At 37.4% G+C, this 20,968-nt stretch overlaps 1 protein-coding gene across 2 annotated transcripts in view; it reads right to left on the bottom strand.

Annotated features, from left to right (window-relative positions):
- LOC142352004 (uncharacterized) overlaps window positions 1-20,968 on the bottom strand; it is a 174,955-nt gene that overhangs the window by 107,339 nt on the left and 46,648 nt on the right. The window contains exons 9-11 of one of the 2 annotated variants that reach the window (XM_075404322.1): window positions 5,848-5,983; window positions 5,119-5,349; window positions 667-825 (exon numbers count right to left, since the gene is read on the bottom strand). The exons of the other annotated variant lie outside the window; for it this stretch is intronic. Of the exons in view, the coding sequence (XP_075260437.1) occupies window positions 667-825; window positions 5,119-5,349; window positions 5,848-5,983 (526 nt within the window). The remainder of the gene's footprint in view (window positions 1-666; window positions 826-5,118; window positions 5,350-5,847; window positions 5,984-20,968) is intronic. 2 annotated transcript variants of the gene reach the window in all.

A 20,968-nucleotide genomic window follows, 5' to 3' on the forward strand; every position in this document is an offset into this window, starting at 1 on the left:
CTAGTGAATCATATATCTATCTACTAACACGTCACTTCGCCTGCAGTCTAAGAATGTCTAGTAGACTATTTTTTATCACTTTTCTTACAGGTTTCTCACGACATCTATATCAGTTTCCTTCCAATTTTCCAGCACTTTTCAATATTTTCCTGAAAAAAAACTGTCTGTTTTTCTAATTGTTGCTTCTAAACTGCCCATCAGTTTTCATTTGCTTTCAAAACTAGACTTTATGCTGGCCACTCTATTATTCTTTTACTACTTTTCTTGGAATAAATTGCCAACAATCTTTGATTTCAGCACACTAACATTAAAATATTGAAAACATGAGATCTTGAAAGGGCATCTTTTCTCTTATGATTCTATGTTGAATATTTTTTTGGATCTGTGCCCGTGGTTATCCGACATTGCGAAGCATGACAACTTGCGAAACAGTATAAGAACAAAGCGGTTTAATCATCTGTTTCGCTTAAGCAGAGAAAACAAGAGTGAAATCCCTGCTAAAACTCAAAATTTCACGCCACGCTATTTTGACCTCTACCGCAATTCTTACTGAGCGTCAATTGTGCCTAAAGAGTACAAATTTTGAGCGTAGGTTTTTGGTACCATAGTATATAACCTTCTACAAGCATGAAGAAATAGTTTTAAAAATTTGAGAAATATTTTTACCCGTTAGCCATAATGGAGACTTTGTCCTGGTCGTATATATCTGATGAGGGGGCAGCCCAGCACTCGTCCAGGTAGATACCCAACTGAGTGTCACCTGTGTCCAATTTGGCCTCAAATGCCAGTAAAGTGCTCCCGTCTTCAACGTACCACGGGTAAGTGCTGCAACATAACACGGGTCGAGGTTTTGGCGAAAATTAATGTAAGAATTGCGGTGAATTGTGGTGAAATAAAAATTGCCGCAACGCGCCCTCATCTTTTAGCGATGAAAACAGTAAAATTGATTTGCGGATAACAGTAAGATTTGCGGTTTTTGGCGTTAAAAATTTTTATTTTCAACCTATTCATCGGAATTTGTTCCCAAAAAATTGGAGCACAGGTGTTCAAAACTGTAAACCCTTGCATGTTAACCGCTTCGACTTCACTGCGCCACCTGCCACTTGCTTCTACGATATTTCTTTCAACTTGTATCAGATTCACTTTGAGGAAAATATGTTCTAAAATTTTGTAAGATTTGCGGTTTCTATCAGTGAGATTTCCATTTTTACCGTTTTCACCATGTTCAGGGCTACAAAAATGCATTTCATAAATAAATTTCCTTCACACCGAAATTTACCTCAATTTAGTTTGTGTGGTATAATAATTAAGACGCTTAAAGTGAGAGAAATGAGAAAACAACTCAATTATAAAACTCCTTAAAAGCAACTCAAATCAAGGTGAAGTATTTTAGGTACATGTATTCAGATCTCGAAAGTAAGCGAGCGCATAAAAGTCCGACAGCGAAGGAATTCGCTTCCGAGATTAATGAAGAATGGCAATGTGTTCGGTGGTTTTCGCATTGTCGCTGATTTCGGGCAAATTAGCGAAAATACGAAAAACCAACGAAATGGAAAACAGTTTCTTATCTAGCATCAATTAATATTGACAGGCTCCCACAAACCACCGGCCTGTCAATTATGACTAGAATATAATTGGATATTGAGATTAAGCTATTTTGGCTTTATATTTGTTCAATTGAAAAGCCATCTTGTTGATTTGCTCAATTTCATTATGAAGAATTGAAATTCTTTAGCCTGCATCACAGATGAATCTCTCAAATTTGTGCCCAACCGTGTATCATTAGACTACTTATTACGAACCAACTTTCAAATGCACGACATCAAGCGAGATTCATGATCTTGGATTCCATCGATTTTTTCAATGAAGAAGATCTGAGATTTTTGAGAACCACGTTGCGATTTGCACAATCTGGCGTGGTACAAATAAAAAAAGTGTTAACGGAACAAAACGGACAAAATACTGAAAATAATAAAGCAAGTGTAAATTGAATCTGATGCAGAAACAGAAAGAGTTCAACAAAATTTTTCCGTTAAAGACGCACAATAAGTAATTCAAGAGCTTGACAAATATAATTGTCAAGCTCTTGAATTACTTATTGTGCGTCTTTAATGGAAAAATTTTTATGAACTTTTTCTGTTTCTGCGTCAGATTCAATTTACACTTGCTTTATTATTTTCAAAATTTGTCCGTTTTGTTCCGTTAACACGTTTTTCATTTGTACCACGCCAGATCGTGCAAATTGCAACTTGGTTCTCAAAAATCTCAGATCTTCTTTCATTGAAAATATCGATGGAATCCAAGATCATAAACCTGGCATGATGTCGTGCATTTGAAAGTTGGGTCGTAATAAGTAGTCTAATGATACCCGGTTGGACACAAATTTGAGAGATTCATCTGTGATGCAGGCTAAAAAATTTGTATTCTTCATAGTGAAATTGAGCAAATCAACAAGATGGCTTTTCAATTGAACAAATAAAAAGACAAAATATCTTAATCTCATATCTGATTATATTCTAGTCATAATTGACAGGCCGCTGGTTTGTGGGAGCGTGTCAACATTAATTGTTGCTGGATAAAAAACTGTTTTCCATTCGTTGTTTTTTCGTATTTTCCAAATTTGCCCGAAATCAGCGACAATGCGAAAATCACCGAACGCATTGCCATTTTTCGTTAATCTCGGAAGCGAATTCCTTCGCTTGCGGACCTTTGTGCGCTCGCTTACTTTCGAGATCTGAGTACAGGTACCTAAAATACATACATAAGACAGTGCTGAGCCCAGTTTATATACTCGAGCAACTGCGCTTTTTGCAATGTTATGGACTATAATTTTTTACACTGCCTTTAACCAATGTTTCTCACGACACTTGATAAATGCACTGATAACAAATCTGATTGAAAAACCATATTATTTTAAGCACGAAGCGAATGGCTTTATTGTGCGGAGGCTTATTGTTCAAAAATTTCAGAGGCAAACGGCAGCATATACCTATGTGCCTCTTTAGCATTGCAGTCCCACATCTGTATGTCTGGTACCCATCCAGGACACCCTTTGTTGGGCACCCGTCGAGGGTGCAATATTTAAAGTGGTGAAATCATTATTCTAGCGATAAATTTGTCAAACGCCAACGCTAATTTAGCCGCTCGAACTCGGTGAGTAACTGCTTTCTACTATGTTCAATATTTTGTCTTAATTACATGTAGTTTATTTCTTATTTCAGTCATGCTTTTATCCTAGACCTAGTAAACATGTCAGCACAGAAAGGGAATTTTAGATATTTTTGCAAAATTTCCCGTGATAACATGATCATGACACATATGGTTCTGGACAAGAAAATTTCACTGCAAACGTCATAGTTTTCTGAATTACTTGAAAATGAGTTGCTGTATTTTATCATTTTACATTTTACCGCCATTGATTTTGATGTGCATGGACAGGTACCGGCTGAAATTTTAATGGTCAATTGATAGTGAAGGTACGACTTTTATTGTGTTCGTGGTCGCTTTGTTTTCTTATGATAAGAGAGATTGCGCGTAATCACTAACTGCTAAGATAAGCGATCTTATTCATTTTGGCTGCTAAATTCCCAGGTTGAGTTCCAGACCCAAATTTGCTTCTGATCAGACTTTCCAGACCAAAATTATCTCTGATCAGAATTTCCAGACCGAAATTCACCCTGATCAGACTTTCCAGACCCAAGTGACCTCTGATCAGACTTTCCAGACACAGAAGGTCTCTGACCAGCCTTTTCAGACCGAAGGTGTTCTGATCAGACCATCTTCAGACCATGGTCCAGACTCAAATTCAGACCATTGCCCAGACCTTAATCAGACTATGATCAGACTCAAATGCGCTCGAAGAGGTTATGATCAGACCCAGTTGCGCTCGAAGCAGTTATGATCAGACCCAGTTGCGCTTGCAGCTATTTATGATCAGACTGAAGTGCGCTCCAAACCGGTTCTGATCAGACTCAAGTGCGCTCGAAATAGTCTGATCAGAGACAGATTTTACTTATGAAAAAATCTCCTAATTTTGCTATAATATATTCATTTCATAAAAACTGATGTTCGCAGTATTTAATTCATCTAAGGAAAAATCAATTTTAAAAGTATTGCTAAAGAAAACAAAACCCAACTGTTGAGAACAAATTTTATTTAGTGTACCGATTAGTTTATAATTCTGACTCAATGGATGAGTTAAGACAGCTTTCCATAAGAAACGTCGTGGTCTCCAGTTGATCAAAATTTCTTCTAAAAGGGACCGGCCTCAGCTATCTGCTGTACTCTTTTTTCTGATCAGAGCTATCTTAGATGAGTCTCTGATCAGAAAGCTGCTTTTTGGCTGCCTCTTGGCAGAGCCAACATCTTTCAGTAAAAAAAAAACAAGGAAAAAAATAATGCGCTCGAAATGGTCCCTGATCAGACCCAATTGCGTTTGAAGACATTTATGATCAGATCCAATTGCGCTCGAAGTCGCCTCTGATCAGACAAAAGTGCGCTCGAATCCGCCTATGATCAGACCCAATTGCGCTCGAAATTGCCTCTGATCAGACCCAAGTGCGCTCGAATCCGCCTATGATCAGACTTTTCAGACCAAAATGACCTCTGATCAGACCATCTCCAGACCATGATCAGACCGTAATGCGCTCGAACTTCCGAAAAGACCCTGTAATTTCGGTCTGGGAACACACGGGTGTGCGCTTGACTGGGTCTGATTAGAAGTCAATTTGGGTCTGGACCTCAACCTGGGTTATCATTTTTGTTTACTGCATTCTTCCATTCATATGTATTTTAAATAACCCTAAATCGATTTGAATATAACCATAGACCATAGACCATAACCATACATCTATGCTAAATGTGAGAATTGAAAAACTCTTTCTGTCTCTTTGAGATTACTTTTAGTCGAAGAATCTAGAATCTTGAAAGAACCCTCCTAAAAAATTTTGAAAGAATCTTTAAGAAAAACCAAAATTTACTTTACTCCAATTATTAAACCAAAAGTTCATTCAGAAGATTGCCTGAGGAGCTTTTGAAACATCTTACAAGATTCTTGCAAACTGAATCCACGCATGACGAGGAAACTTCTTAAAAAAGGTCCGGAAAAATTTTACTCACGTGACAACTTGCGAAAAATCATCACTCTCATACAGCAGCAGAGATACATTAAATGAGCCAACAGCATCTACTACTTCCGGATCGAAGAACTCCAGTTCGGTTCCAAATGCCTCCGACACTCGATAGTTGCACTCCAATGTTATAATGTGAGCTCTGGCATTGACATAAGCCAGATTTGATTCTGGGAAATCAATGGACTCAACGTCGCCGTAGAGGACAAACTGAGTGTACCTGAAATGAAACGCTGTTATGATACTAAAGTATAGATTACGCGACTGTGATGATTTCATTGAGAAAATTGGGCGTTTTTTTGGCGACCTAAAAGTGGTTCGAGATATAAGTAAGAATTTCGGACTGACTTAAGCAGACTATGGTGACCTTGCTTTAAACGCTCAATTTTGCAAGCTCAAAAAATGCTGACCGTTTTAAAATCTGTAAAAAAAAAATCTGGTATGCTAGAATCTGTCACTGCATAGATCTGAGATTTCAGGACTTGTACATGCGTGTTCCGAATGAACAAAAGATGTACAGGATAAATGAATCACTAAGTTTCGGGTTTAATCACAGCTGGTTTCGATCTATACATCTAGTGCTACTATTTAGAGATCTCAATAATCACGTCTTTTAGCCGCCAGACCACGCGTCCTGATTCGTTTTCAGTTCAGTTGAGTTATATACCTGTTTAAATTACTCCTAAAAAATCAGCTTTTACCAAGTTTGTCGGCTAACCTGACGGTTCCATTTTCTGAAAACTCCTCTCTGACAACCCCACAGTTATTGTACTCGAAAGATGCTTCCCAAGTTTGCCCCGTCTTACTGAAACTGCAAGCAGGATCTTTCAGGGTCAGATTGGCCGATGAAACACCTGTTAATATCAATACCCTAGCTGATGTCTCACCTAGAAATAACGTGAGAAATGCGATTATGTTACCGTTAAATATAATACCTCCCAATGCAAAACACCTGTCTGTCCCGGCAAAACAACTCCCACTTTCTCAGCAAAGACCTCGACTTGGATGGCCCTAATTGATTAATCGCAGTCGAGTTTTCTGTTTAAAGTCGAGGAAAAAATTTTCATGATTCAAGCAAAAGTCTTTTTGTTGGCCAATTTGGGTCGAGCAGAAGTCTTTTCATAGGAATTTATGGTCGAGCATGGTCTTTTTTCACCAATGCTTACACTGTAGCGAGCAAGTATGCTCGTTCTTACGTTACAACGCTGAAGAATCACTGATTAATCAGAAACTTGTTTTTAATTTTAAAAAACAATATCTCATAATTTTGAAAAGGAAACTGCAAGAAAAATTTTAGATCTTAATTATGTTTTGCAGAGAAGCAGTATTACAAGTAAGCTACCTAGTTTAATTCAAGCGGAAAGGAAGCTCATCAAAGTTTTTTCCTCGCCTCAACTCATGTTTTGGCAATAGTTGGGTCCTTTTTTGCAATTCGGCATTATTTCGAGTAGAACAAAATGGGCCCTGCAGAAGTCCAGTCGAAATAATTTATACCGAGCAGGACTCTAGTGCGAGTCGATTAACAGCCGATTTGTTAGTTCAGGTAGAGCTATGTCGTTTCATGCCACTTTTTGCTGCATATTTTTTTATAAGTCGATGTCTAAACTTAGGCTACTTATCATCAATCAGCGATGAACAGAGTAACTTTGTGAATTTGGTGGCTGAATTTAGCAGTGAAATTCTATTTTTGCCTCGTTTTCCCTAATTCTTACATAACTGATCACACTCAATGCTTTCAACACGTTTAGAAAAAATGAGCACATATAAACAATAGCAGGAACTGTTAACTGAAAGACGCCTTCAGCAGGAAAAAATATGTTTTCTATGGTGATGCTAGTAGCTATAATCTGAACGGTGTTTCTTGAACAAACCAGTAGTATATAATACCTACGTAAAGAAAGGGGGGGTTATCATTCGACTCTTAACCATAGGATAATAGGTAGTGGCGGTTAAGTGGGAATAGGCTAGGCGGGATAAAATCTTTCCGCCTGCTGTTTATTGCCGTTTGGATTGTTCTATTCCGCCGTTCTTGCTAGTTCTTTCTGGTCGTTTGAATTTAACGCTACATGTAAAAAGTAGTCTCATTACCCTAATAGAGGGGAGGGGCTTATTAGGTGATATTTAGACGTGTGATTAAGTGGTTTTGGTCAGTTGTTAGAAAAAATTGATCATTATTGGGAGAATGTGTGCATAGATCAAATGGCAACTATAGCAACGCTTGATTTGAGAAGTATTCACGAAACTTATAAGGAAATCGAAAAGGAATATTCACAATACGGTAAACGACTTTTATACTTTTTAGCCACTTGTTTGCATTTGGATCCGGATCTTGATTTGGATATTGCGTTGAAGTTGCGGCCGTACGGAGGTTTGATTGGTATTGATAATTCTTCGTTAGACAAATATTTCAAAAATTTAAAAAATTTGAGATTGCATGCCATACTCCACGACTCTTCCGGTTTTGTTTATGAATATAGTGAAAAGGGTCCAGGCTATTCTTACGTATTACCTTGTTCAGTGACAAATGAGTACCTTGGTCATGTGACTGGAATTGCTTTTTGTTTATACGTAAAATCTTTCAAAAATAGTTTATTCAATTTGCTGGAATGTTGAAATCGGGAGCGGTTGTTCTTGATTCTGAAGGCTTTCGAAGTAAAAAATCTGGATTTATAATAAAAGAACTTGCGGTATCTACCGAAAATTACAACGATATAATTTCGTTTTTACCTCCAAAATCATTTAACATACATTGTTCGAGTGAGCAAAGATCTTTCCTGTGGGTATCTAAATTCCTTCATGGTCTCTCGTGGGAGACAGGAGAGTACCCTTATCATTATTTGCAACAGATTTTTCAAAGTATAGTTCTTCGATTTCCCTTTTCTGATTTTTACGCAAAAGGATTAGAAAAAACGGAAACTTTACGACAGCTGTTACAGAGAGACGTTATCAACTTGGAAACTTTGTTCTGCCCAAAAATTGAACACTTGAAGTTGTATCGGGAGACACCGGTTTGTAAATTACATGCATTGAGTTGCCCAAAACGACAGAGAACCAAGCATTGTGCCAATAAGAAGGCAAAACTCTTTTACCAGTGGCTGACGAATGAATCGTCGGTTAGAGAAACCAGCTCCGTCTCTACTACAAGTGAATTTGTCTCCAAATTTGACAGTTTACAGTTGCATAACGCCTGAAAATCAGTTAACGGTTACTCTTATCAAGGAAGAAAAAGTTGACACAAGAGGCCAAACAGTTTTGAGAAAACAGCAGATTGTGTGTGCTGGTGTTGAAATAGAAGCTTTCAAGAAGTATCTTTCTCTACTGGAGTACTTTCAATTGTACCATTTCTTTACAAGAGAAAATGAAAAGGTTGAAACTAACCCCTTTACCTACGCCCAAGCGTGCAGTACCAGTTCTGATGTCTCTGGACGATGAGACTCTTCCCGATGACATCAAGCAGCTGATTAAAGAGAACAATGTAGAGTCAATTGTTTTTAGAGATAAACAAGATTCGACGAATGCAAACTATACAATCACTTACAAACAAGGAGACGAAGACTCTGGATATGTTTCTTATGAATTTTTTATAGTTAAATAATTATGTAGAAATTCCTGGAAAGCAATTCATTTTTTTGAACAATTTTATTTCACAATGAGTCAAACCGAAGATCAATTAGATTCGGGTGGAAGCATAACTGACTTCGTTTTTGACGCCGAGCACCAAGAAAGACAATCTTGGAGGTTTTGCAATTCGAGATTGCCTCGATCAGAGGTTTTATACTTTACACAAATCATTATAATAATTTTTCTTATAACTGTATCTCTCACCAAGTTGGTTTTTTTCAGTCTTGACTGTGAAGAATCCACATTTTGGTTTTCACTTCTTTCTTGTACAGTTGGATACGCTCTTCCAAATCCAAAGTTATGAATAAAATTATTTCTACCAATGACCGGTTGTTCATGGTTGTTTGCGGGCCGTCTTGCTGCTGGAAAACTGAGCTCAATTTCAAAATGTTATTAGTTGGCACATTTTTCCCAGAGTTTCAAACAATTTATTATTTTTATCAGCATGATCAGCCAAAATTCCAATCGTTAGAGAAGAAACTGAACATACATTTTAAAAAATTCTCCAGATTTGAGCTCATTTCAGAGTTAGAGAACTGCCTTCTTGTGTTCGATGATTCATGTGAAGAAATTTTTAATGACGAAGAATTTTCCAAATTAGCAACCGCAGGGGACATAGAAACATCAGTGCAATTTATGTTAAACACAATTTGTTCCAGCAAAGCAGATGGTCCAGAACAATTGATCTAAACACAACACATATCATATTGTTCAAATCACCCCGTGACACACAACAGATTAGTTTTATTGGTCGACAGTTGAATAATGTACAATTTTTAAAAGAAAGCTATGAGCTCGCAACCAAAGAACCGTTATTAGTTGATTTGGATCCAAAAACATCAGACGTCTTGCGCTACTGTTCAAATATTGTTCCTCCAGGACCATCAATTTTTTATCTGCCATCAGCTAAAGCCGTTATCACAAATTTGAGCGATGAGAGAGAAAGAAGTTTGTATGCTGGGGCGGCTGCTAGACATATCGGATACAAAACTAAAAGAGAAGATCGAGAGAGCTCCAAATAAATTCATTAAATTCCTTTGCGAATGTTTGCTCAACATTGTCAATGGTAATGTTCCAATAAGAAAAAGTGTTGTAGAAGGTTATGAAAAATCATTCAGAAAGCTATTGTCTAGACAAACAAGTTTGAAAGAAAAGAGGCAACTTTTTGCTAGAGAAACAGATTTGGTCAAAATTGTTGGTTTCGCTTCTTATCGATATTTGACAAAATCATAATGCGCACCGAAGAATTCATTTTAATTCCAAAACGAATGTTTGCTTCACATCAACCGGTAAAAAAAGAAGTTTTGGACAATCCCCTTTATAAACAGAAAGCTGCACAGCTGTCTCTTTTGCAAAGAAACCAGTCCAACTCAATGGAAAAACCAGAGAAAGCATTTGAACCAGTTGAGACTGCAAACAAACTGATGATTGAAACAGCAGAAGAGGAGAAAACAGAACCCATGAGCGAAGACAGCGAGATTGAACCGGTAGTGAAAAAACAAAGAAAAAGCGACGATTTCACCTCTATAATGATAGAGCTAGAAGTTATGAATAAAAACCAAATCAAAAGATCAAAAATCATACTTGACTTGATTTACCAATCTGAAACAGTCACAATAGAGTCGAACGACGTTCTTCACGTTAATAAAGAAACACTGGGCATCAAAGCTTCAACATTTCGGTATAATCTACAGCAACCAACTAAAAAAATTGACATTGAAAAATACTCAAAAATTTTTTTTGCTCTTAATATCTCACCTCATCTTGTTGCAAATACACATGCCAAGCAAATCTTGGAAGCCTCGTCTGAAAGTGAACAAGAATTTTTCCCAAGTAGAGAACGACCCAGTCAACAAGAGTTCTTCTCTACTGGAGAACGACTCAGTGGCTCAAAACCAACCCGAAAAAAATTTAAAGAAGAAACGGACCAAACGCCAGACAAAGAAGAGACCAGTCAGAAGATGTAGTCTTTCTTTTTCTGAAGTAAAAAAATTGGATCAGTTGTATTTAAAAGGACCAGCTTCGTATGGAAGCATAAAACGACTACAGATTCAAAGCAAGCTCCCTATAGGCAAAGTCCTGTCCTATTTGGAGACAAAGCCGTCTTTCACAAAGTACCGTTCAATTCGATTAAATGTTCCTAGGCTTAAAGTTTTTGTAAAAGACATTAACGAAATTTGGTCTCCAGATTTGGCACACGTTGATAAATTAGCAAAGTATAACCGCAACATCAAGTATCTCCTAGTAGCGGTTGATTGTTTGTCAAGATATTTACGAGTGGAACCATTAAAAACAAAGTACGCAACAGAAGCAGCTGAAGCATTCAAAAAGATGATCAAAAACAAACAGCCCGAAAAAGTATGGGTTGACGATGGCACAGAATTTCTGGGAGAATTCAAACAATTGTGCAACAAACGCGGAGTTCAGTTATATAGTACTTTCAGTGAAAAAAAGTCAGCTTTTGCAGAGAGGAACATTAGACCTCTCAAAATGATAATTCATCGGTATCTTGAAGAAAAGTGGACCTATAGCTACATTGACCAATTAGACCAATTTGTGAAAACAATCAATTCAAGAGTCAATCGAGTAACTAAAATTGCTCCCAACAAAGTTACAAAAAAAGATGTGCCACGACTAGTTTCATTGACAGTCCAAACAAGCTCAAATCAGAAGCCCAAGTTTTACATTGGAGACTTTGTGAGAATAGTTAAAAAAGATAAAGCATTCACGAAAAGTTACAAGCAATCGTTCACAGACGAAGTCTTTGAAATAACGGGAATACCGACATTAAGCCCACCAATATACTCCTTAGTCGACACAGACAAAGAACCAATTCAAGGAAAATTTTATCAACCAGAATTACAACTTGTCAGGCTCCCTCTCGTTGAAAATGTCCAACAACCGGTTTGAAGACGAGTTTACAGTTCACGTTGTTTCATCCGCTTCAATGGAAATATTTGATTCAAACACACTTGCATCATTTCGAAATTTTTTTTGATGACGAAATTCAACTTGCAGGTGATTGGAGAGTGGCGTTAAGTGAAATCATATTCCCAACAAAAATGGAAAACATAGTAAACGGAAATCTAATTGTGTACAACTTAAAAGACTATGAAGATTCCCAAAAGATGTCTTCGGGAGCTAATGTTATTTCTAGACCTTATAGTGGACAACAATTTAGTTTTATGCCAGGAACCTTTGATACAGTGGCACAACTTCTTGCTACAATTAAGCGAACAATTGGACTGCCCAATTTTTCTTTCAGAGAGTTGAAGAGCTCTGGAAAATATGAAATTTTATTTGGCAAGTATGAGGGAATTACATTTCCCAGCGAGGAAATTCCGAGCATTATTGGATTTAAGGGTATTCCTGACGGTAATGGAATACATATTGGGTACCAAATGATTCCCAATGCGAACAGGTTTATGAAAAGTGATGATACGAAAGCTTATTATGGGGAGTTCCCAGCTGATCTTTGTGCTGGAAAGCATCTAATTTTCATCTACACTAACATAATTGAATATCAATACGTTGGTGACACTAAGGCTCCTCTTTTGCGAGTCATTGATTCAAAACAACGTCTGAAAAACGGTAGTGTTTGTGAGCTTGAGCCAACTCATCGGATAGTTTTTACAAATTTAGACTATAAGAAGCTCCTAACCAACACAATTCAATCGATTTCAATTGAACTGAGAACGGAAACAGGACAATTAGTTCCCTTTTCGGGAACTGGAAAAGTTTTTCTAACACTACAATTCAAAAAATTTTCCTCCTAAAATGGATTCTTATTATGCGAATCAAGCAACGTCTTTGCCTCACTTCTCTGGACATTATCGTCAAAGAGGAAGTGGTTTTGGAGCCCTAGCTGCAGGCATTGGACGTGTTGCGCTGCCTTTAGCACGTCGTTTCATTTTGCCTACAGCGAAGCGTATCGGGAAAGAGCTTTTGAAACAAAGTGTTCCAGAGATTTTGGATGTAGTCGGAAGCAAAAAATCTCCTAAACAGGCGTTTAAAAATACAATCGCAAAAACTGTTAAAAAACAGACTGGGGGATCTCGACGAAATACTTCCCGTCGGAGGAAGTCAAGTCGAGTCAAGCCACAGAAAGCAATCAACAAACGCAAAAAAACCATTTCAACGCACAGAGCTCCAAAAAGAAGTCGGTCAGATTTTTTTGCCAGAGTGAACGATGATCGCTAATTTGTTACCATCAGAAGCAACTCACAGTTCTTTGGATTTATTCGAAAAACCTTCTCTTTTAGTAACTTTCGATGATAGTTTTTGTCAAAAGTTGGGCCCAGTCTACAGTCCAAATTGACCCATGTTAGAAATTGAAGTCGCCGGTGACCGAAATAATTTTATTGACTTACAGAAAATTTTCTTGGAAGTAAAATGTAAAATTGTCCAGTCATCAGAAGCTGATTTGAGATATGACGCAGGAGCAGCAACAGATGTTACGAAGACAGATGCTCCCTATTTTTGCAATAATGTGTTACATTCACTCTTCTCTGACTGTACAGTGTCTGCTAATGGACTAAAAATTTCAAACGCTAACGGAAACTATGCTCATAAAAGTTTTATTGAAACAGAATTTTCACATAACAAAGATGCAAAAAACACCTGGTTGGCATGTCAGGGTTACTCCTACGAAGAAAATCCAGGAGCGCTGTCAACTGCGGAAGTGAACAGAAGGAAAGCCTTAGTGAGGCAATCAGCTGAGTGCACATTCTACGGTAAAGTTGCAGTCGACTTTTTCACCTGTGACAGACATTTGCTAAGTGGTGTGATACTTCGCATTGCATTTAGACGGTCAATAGATGATTTTGTTATAATGTCTGACGATGCTGCCAAGCACTACAAGGTAAAAATTGTCGAAGCTAATTTGTATGTGCGCAAGATGACATTGAACGATGATGTTGTATCGGCTATTGAAAAAACTATATTAACAAGTCCAGCTTCGTATCCCTACCTGGAAACTCTAACATAAACGTTTCTGGCGTCAACGGGTCTCCACAGTTGGAAACAAGAAGATATTTTTGCCAGAGAACCGATTCGTAGACTAGCAATTTGTCTGAACACTAACGAAGCGTTTCTTGGTAACAACAGACAAAATCCATTTAATTTCCGCAAATTCGACCTTGAGCAGATTTATATTTATCGAAACGTTTTACCTGTGGCAGACAGTCCGATATCAACAAGTGATGACAAACGTCTTTACATTAACACAATATCCGATTTAGCTTACATCGACAATGGTCATGTAATAAGTTTGACAGATTACCCAAACCATTTCATAATGGTTTTTGATTTGACCAGCACCCAACAAGCATCCCACGATTTTATTCATCCTGAGCTTACAAATTCGTCAAATTCTATTGAGTTGAAATTTTCGGCGGCCTTACCGAACAATATAGAAATATTCATTATTGGCGAAAAAGCTAGCACAATATTTGTTGATAGTGCAAGAAGAGTATCAAAGAATCACATTCTGACAAATTAATGATGGATGAAGATGATATTAATGGTTTAATCCAAGGTTGCAAAACTCTTAAATATAAATTCCATGGTGTGTTTGCGGCCAACAACTTTCCGGAAAAAATGAACAGAAACAGCTTCCTTATTGTTAATGCAGCAACTGCTGAAAATATTGGCAGCCACTGGTTACTATTATGCAGAAAAAACAATCAACTTTTGTTTGCCGATCCCCTTGGTCAGCCCATTTCATCGTACAAACACCTATATCAAAGAATCGTTTCCGTTGGCAGCAATCACAACATCTATCAACTCTTGGAGAATCAACCAGATCAAAGAGCAAACTCTAAACTTTGTGGACTTTTTGGTATTTATATTGCTCATTTTGTTTTCAATGCTCAAAAACTTGTAAATATTAGCGATAATGAACTGATTCGTTTCGCTTTTCTAGTTCTAACCTTACTAACTTGAGAAATTTATTTTTTTTTCAAAACTTTACTTTTTCTTCATTCACAAAGCGAACACTCAATCAATCAGAATCAATATTCAATTTTCCATATCCACTCATAAAAATATCCATAATTTGACAAAAAGGGCCAGAATGAGGACCATACAAAATTGTTTCAACTCTTCGTAAAGTTTCACTATTAACAAAATCAGTTTGAACTTGTTTCGGTGGAGGCCGGGCATTGTAGATAGTTTTTTGAGCAACTACTGGCATCTTGGCACTCGGTTTGAGATTGACATTTGTTTGTTTTGCAGAGCTGCTTTTCGATAAATTGTTGTGGTTAGCAAAAGCTGGCAGTCGTTTGCGCACTGACTGTGAATCGGTTTTTTCTCCCGAACCGTTGAATTCGATTGCCAATTTGAGTTTTGTAAAAACGTCTCCATAAGTCTCCAAGTTTGGTGCAGTCCAAAACAAGAATTTGAAAGCTGCATAAACACAAGGCACAGGAAAGCTCTGATATCGTTTCACTGTTTCGTTTTCAAAAGTAGTTGTATCAATCAGAACGTGATAATGACTGTTTACTAAATTGCAAAATTCGGAATCAAAATGTGCACACACTGCATAAAAATTTCCAATAGAAAAGCTAGGTTTTTCTTCAAGAATGAGAAATTTGAACTGTTTCTGAAATTGTTTAAAGTAATTTGGAGAACGCTCAAACATCGCCTCAACCATCGTTGTTGGCAACTTCTTTTTGAATTTTTGGTTTCTTCGCTAGTGGTGGTTTTGTTGTTGACAGCTGGTCAGCCACTGAGTTCTGTATTTTGCTAGCTGAGCTGACCAAATTTTCAAACTCTCCAAGAGTTAGAGAAATTCTCTGTTCAAACTCGTAATCGTCTGTTGCTTTTTTGAACAATTTCAGAAATACATATGTCCCTGTCCTTTCATAGGTTTTCAGCGTTGCTCTGATTAAGCGCTTATCAGTTTTGGAAATATCGAATTAACAATCTCCAAACTCTGTGTCTTTAGTGGACGTGAAAGGCATAGTGTGCAACTTGTTTTATTACTTTCAAGTGTTATAAAACTCCAACTCAAGGGAACGGCAAGTGGGGTTTAAACAAGTGTCGTCAAACTGCCTAATTAAATCCAAATGATTTGTGAATACAGGCTCAAGTACGCCTATGGCGTACTTGAGTCTGTCTGTTGTTCACATATTGCATAATTAATTTCAGCTGTGACCTTAGATAAGACAAAAAACATATGTGAACCTAGGTGTGTACTTGGACCAGCAGTGCACTGTACACTTTTTATTGGAATTATATGCGTACCATATGTTTTGAGAACAGAAATGTGACCCACCCTGGGTGGGTATTTGAACAAGCAGTGCAGTGTACACTGTTTATTGATATTATATGCGGACCACATGTTTTGGTTCTATAGAGAAAACAGATGTGACCCTAGGTGTGTATTTGGACCAGCAGTGCAGTGTACACTGTTTATTGGAAATATATGCGGACCATATGTTTATAACTTGGAACAGATGTGACCCTGGGTGTGTGATATAATTAGAAGCACAAGTGAACCTACAGCAGTAAGGAAATTCTGATAAGAATAAACATGCACCAGCGTACAATGAAATGCTAATAATAAAATACGCTCTGGATAAGAACTGAGTTAGTACACACTATAAAGTGTATCGACCCATTTATAATAACAAAATTTAGAGCATATATCAGAGCACATACACTACCAAAATTAAAACCATATTTGACCCCAGATATAATTTGTTGAATTACACGTTGTGCAATATTACTTTAAAAATAGTTATTCATTTTCTTTAAACCTTGCGTTCAGTGCACTTTGCTTTCTTTCAACAGTTCGTTACCAGACAAACACCTACCAACAGTCTTCTGTCAAATTGGTTTTAATTTCTTTCTCAAAATTTGTACAAAAATTATGTCCGTTCAAATACTTGCTGAATCTGTAATTTCCTTGGAGCGAACATTGGTTTATCAGACAGTGTTCGAAAACTTTGTTGTGCTTATTCAACAGAAGAGACAAGGCGATGTTTGGCAAACCTACCAGCACTGCTTGATACCCAAGCTTTTCATTAACGCAATTGCTTCTTTACCAGAGAAGACAGAACCAGCAGATTGCAGTCTTATTACATCAGGAGGACATTTACCTCCAAAAACTTTGCCAACATTTCAACATCTTGGCATGGAGTCATTACCTGACGACGTTAAACGAATTTTGTCTCGTTACGATTGCGACTGTGTGCCTCTGTTTGAAAACCAGCTAGGGGCTTATCGGGCTTGCGAAAACTTAGCTGACATGTGGGGCATAAAGTCATCACCTTGCTCCCCAGAAAATCAATCGCAATTGGATTCAGCCAGCTTGCCAGTAACACCAGCAGTTGATCCGAGTCCCAGTTTGACACCGACATCTAGTCCATCTCTCTTTGCGGGAGTTCACAAGAACAATTCTACGGCTCTGTTCAGTGACAACCAGTTTGATACAACGTTACTGTCAGCTACACAATTTCAAACACCAGAACCAGCACGTGTTTTTGGTGTCACAGACACGCCAAAGATTTGCAATGCACCAAAGAAACGACTACCTGAGAATACTTTAATGGACTTATTTGATTAACTTGAAAACTAAACTTAATGGATCACCACAAAACTCTTTTATATAGTGAGATGCTAACTTGATTTTGTTTCAAGAATGTGTGATTTCAACTTTTTAAAAGCTGAATTTAACTTTTTAAATCTGTTTTATAGCTTTAAATCTGCTGAGTCAAAGAAATTAAAACATTGCTACTGATCAAGTTCGAACATGTTCAGAAAAGATTTTCATTATGACGTAAACATTTGTTTCCTAACAAACACTCAATTATTACAACTACTATGACGTGGTGAGATTTTTCAATATTATATCCAGAAATACTTTTCCCAATCTGCAAAATTTTTGTTATTATATATATATATATATATATATATATTAAACTTAAAGTTTAGAGATATAGCCATATGTGAGAGTATGCGGTATTGACGCTAATGACATGTTAACTCCATGCCACAGCTGTAGCATGGATTGAATTCCAAATTCAATTCATAAGTCGAAGAACTGTTCAAAAAATAAAAAATAATCAAAGAAAATATTTCGAAAAAATGCATTTCAAACGTCAAATTTTGACACCTATTTCAGTAGATGCCCTCTTCAGCTTATACTAGAATCAACTCTCATTTGTTACTTGGGGATCAATTGAAATAAAAGAGCATGTTAGTTTGAAAAAAAACGAAAAAAACTCAAAAAAAAATTTTTTTAACACATGACCTCTGACCTTTGACCCCAAAAAAGAGGGTTCCAAAAAATACTTGGGATGAAACTGATTGTTCAGTAAGACTCAGCATACTCTGAAGTACAAAACATCTCATCACACTCGTCAAATTTTACTCATCCGTTATGGAGATAATTAGCCTCTAATTAGCGACTAATTAAGGGTTAATTAACCTAATTACTAATTACTGAAAAAAAATTCAAATTTTTGCAACGGTTTTGTTCTCACTGCTTGATGCCCGACATTATTGCTCATAAGCATCATCATCAAAAAACGGCTCCTTCACCGATTTTCGAAACATCTGGCAATTAATGTCAAATTAACATCTGGCATTAATTAGCATATGAAGTACCCTAAGGAAAGATGTTAGATCGGTTTTCTTTAAATTTTTGGACTTATTGGGCACTCAGTTTAAATTTATCTCATAACAGATGTCATCAAAAAAGGCCTCAGAAAAAAGACACATGTTTATGTCATGTAATTGTCATGTAATTGTTGATTAATGACTTGATTGACAGAAAAACACACTTTTTTCTGTTTATTTTTGAGCAATTTTTTATATGGGTCCTATGTTTTTCGGCACGGGGAGCATTTTTGCTCATCACAGTTAACACGTAGGACAACTCTAACCATCCGTAATTGAAAATGCATAAAATAGCGCTTTTTATTACAATTTTGAATATTAGCATGTTTTTCCAGGTTCTCAAAAAAAGTTTTTTGACACAAACGATGATCAGCAATACTCGGTAGGGTTCCCTGTGGTGGTATATTTTGGCATACGATTGCAATGGAGAGTTGAAAACACATCTTTTTTCTCTCAAAAGTAACAAAATTTCGAAAAAAAAGTATGCGCCAAAACCGACCAATCAGAAAACAGCATTTCAAAACTTCGAATTTGGCGCCTATGCAGTACTGTAGTCTCTAATACTGTAAACCCAAGAAGCCATTTCTTGTTCATTCGTTTCTACTGTTCGTACTCGAGTTTAACAATTCGTTCTTACTAAAGTTAGACAATTCAAAAATGGGTTTCCAGTGTCGTTATTGTGATTCTATTCTGAGTACAAAAGGAAATCGCTCCAGGCATGAGCATAAATTCCATCCTGATGAGATTGGTCTGCCCGTATATCAATGCTCATTATGTGAGTTTACTTGTCGGAAGATTTCTTTGCTCGAAGAACACATGAAAACGACACACCAACGATTCACCAATTGCTGTCAAAGCTACCTACTCGGATTCAACGATTGCCATCTTTACGTACAGCATATGACTTCCGTTCATCACTTACCCGTCCTAGGTGAACAATTTCAGCCTCGAGACACTCCGTTGGAAAGTGCATTCCATGGAGTACTGAGATCGTTCGAGTCAACAGCGGCCGAAGAGTCCATTGATCTCGAAAACTTTATGCGGATACAAAAACCCAAAATAGACACTCTAATAAGTGAGCAGTTGACCCAGGGTCCTCAAAAAGTTCAACTGTGTTCAAAATTGCGGCTTGTCAAAGTTATGTATGATAACCCAGATATGCCAGAAGATGACCGTATTGAAATATACGCAAACTCTCTGATGACTCCTGTCTATGCAAATGGACTGTCGGATGAAGCGTATTGGCAAATGGTGGAGAAGATGATGAGCGTATTGACAACATTCAACTCTTTGGGGAGTGGTTGGACACTCGAAAAAGTTCTCAAAGTTGACGTCAAATTCGCACGTTTCAGACCAATTCTTGGTTCATCATACATCGCGTTGCCGTCAAAAATTGGCAACTGCAGAGGATTGCTCAACGTTAGGAACCACGAAGATCGAGATTGCTTCAGCTATTGTTTTGTGGCCGCTTATCACATGTATCATCAGATAAGTTTAGATAGAATTGATCGAAACTATCAAACCGTCAAAACTTCACCAACTACTTACAATCAACCAGGACTGCATCAACCTCTGGGCGATTTTACTATGCCCATGGGCTTTGCAGACATTCCTCAATTTGAAGCACTTAACAACGTTCAGGTAAATGTGTTTGGATACGATAACGGCCAGTTTTTCCCTCTAAAAATTTCGTCATACAGCTCAGATTCTGTAATGGATTTATTTTTGCTGTACGACTGTGACCGTCATCACTACGTCCTCATTACAAACCTTGTGAAGGTTGTTTGCTACGTGCGAGAACTTGATTACAGATTCTCCTACAAAATTTGTCGAAACTGTTTTTGGATTTGTCGAGAAGGACTTGAAAGTTACAACCTACATCTCAATAACTGTTGCAAAAATGCACCTGCTGTCATTCATATGCCTTCAAGTGAGAACAACTCATACAAGTTCACGAACTTGGCTGCTACGTGGTTTGTCCCTCTTGTTATCTATTTTGACTTCGAGTCTTTTTTACGACCAGTGTCTACTTGCAAGGGACCAAGTGATAAAGCCTTTACACAGGTCAAGGAGATACATGAACCGTGTGGCTTTGCGCTAACAGTGATAGATCACCACTCATCAAAGCCAATCTTTCATCTTGTAGACAGTTCTCCTGCTTGCATGACAAATTTTGTCAAAATGCTTCACAAACTAGCCAGAGATATTTATCAGCAGAAAAGGAAGCACCCTTTCTTCAAAGGCGATAGACGAAACTTGGGAAAGTCTAACGCTATGCACTGTTGGATTTGTGAAAAATCGTTTTCAGAAACGGAAGATCCAGAGAACACAATTGACCTGGACCATTGCCACTACAGTGGTAAATTCTTGGGATGGGCACATGAGAAATGCAATCGCTTGAGACGAAATATCAATTTCACCCCTGTTGTGGGTCATAATATTCAAAATTATGACTTACATCACATTTGCTTGGCACTGAACAACTGCGAGCCAACCACAACCATCAGCGTCATACCAGCCACCGACGAAAAATACATATCAATAACATTTGGTGTGCTTATTGACACTTTTGTAACGGAAAAGGGAGAAACAGT

This window comes from Convolutriloba macropyga, chromosome 13 (assembly GCF_964194025.1).
Source record: "Convolutriloba macropyga chromosome 13, txConMacr16.3, whole genome shotgun sequence".
NCBI classification, from domain to species: domain Eukaryota; kingdom Metazoa; phylum Xenacoelomorpha; order Acoela; family Convolutidae; genus Convolutriloba; species Convolutriloba macropyga.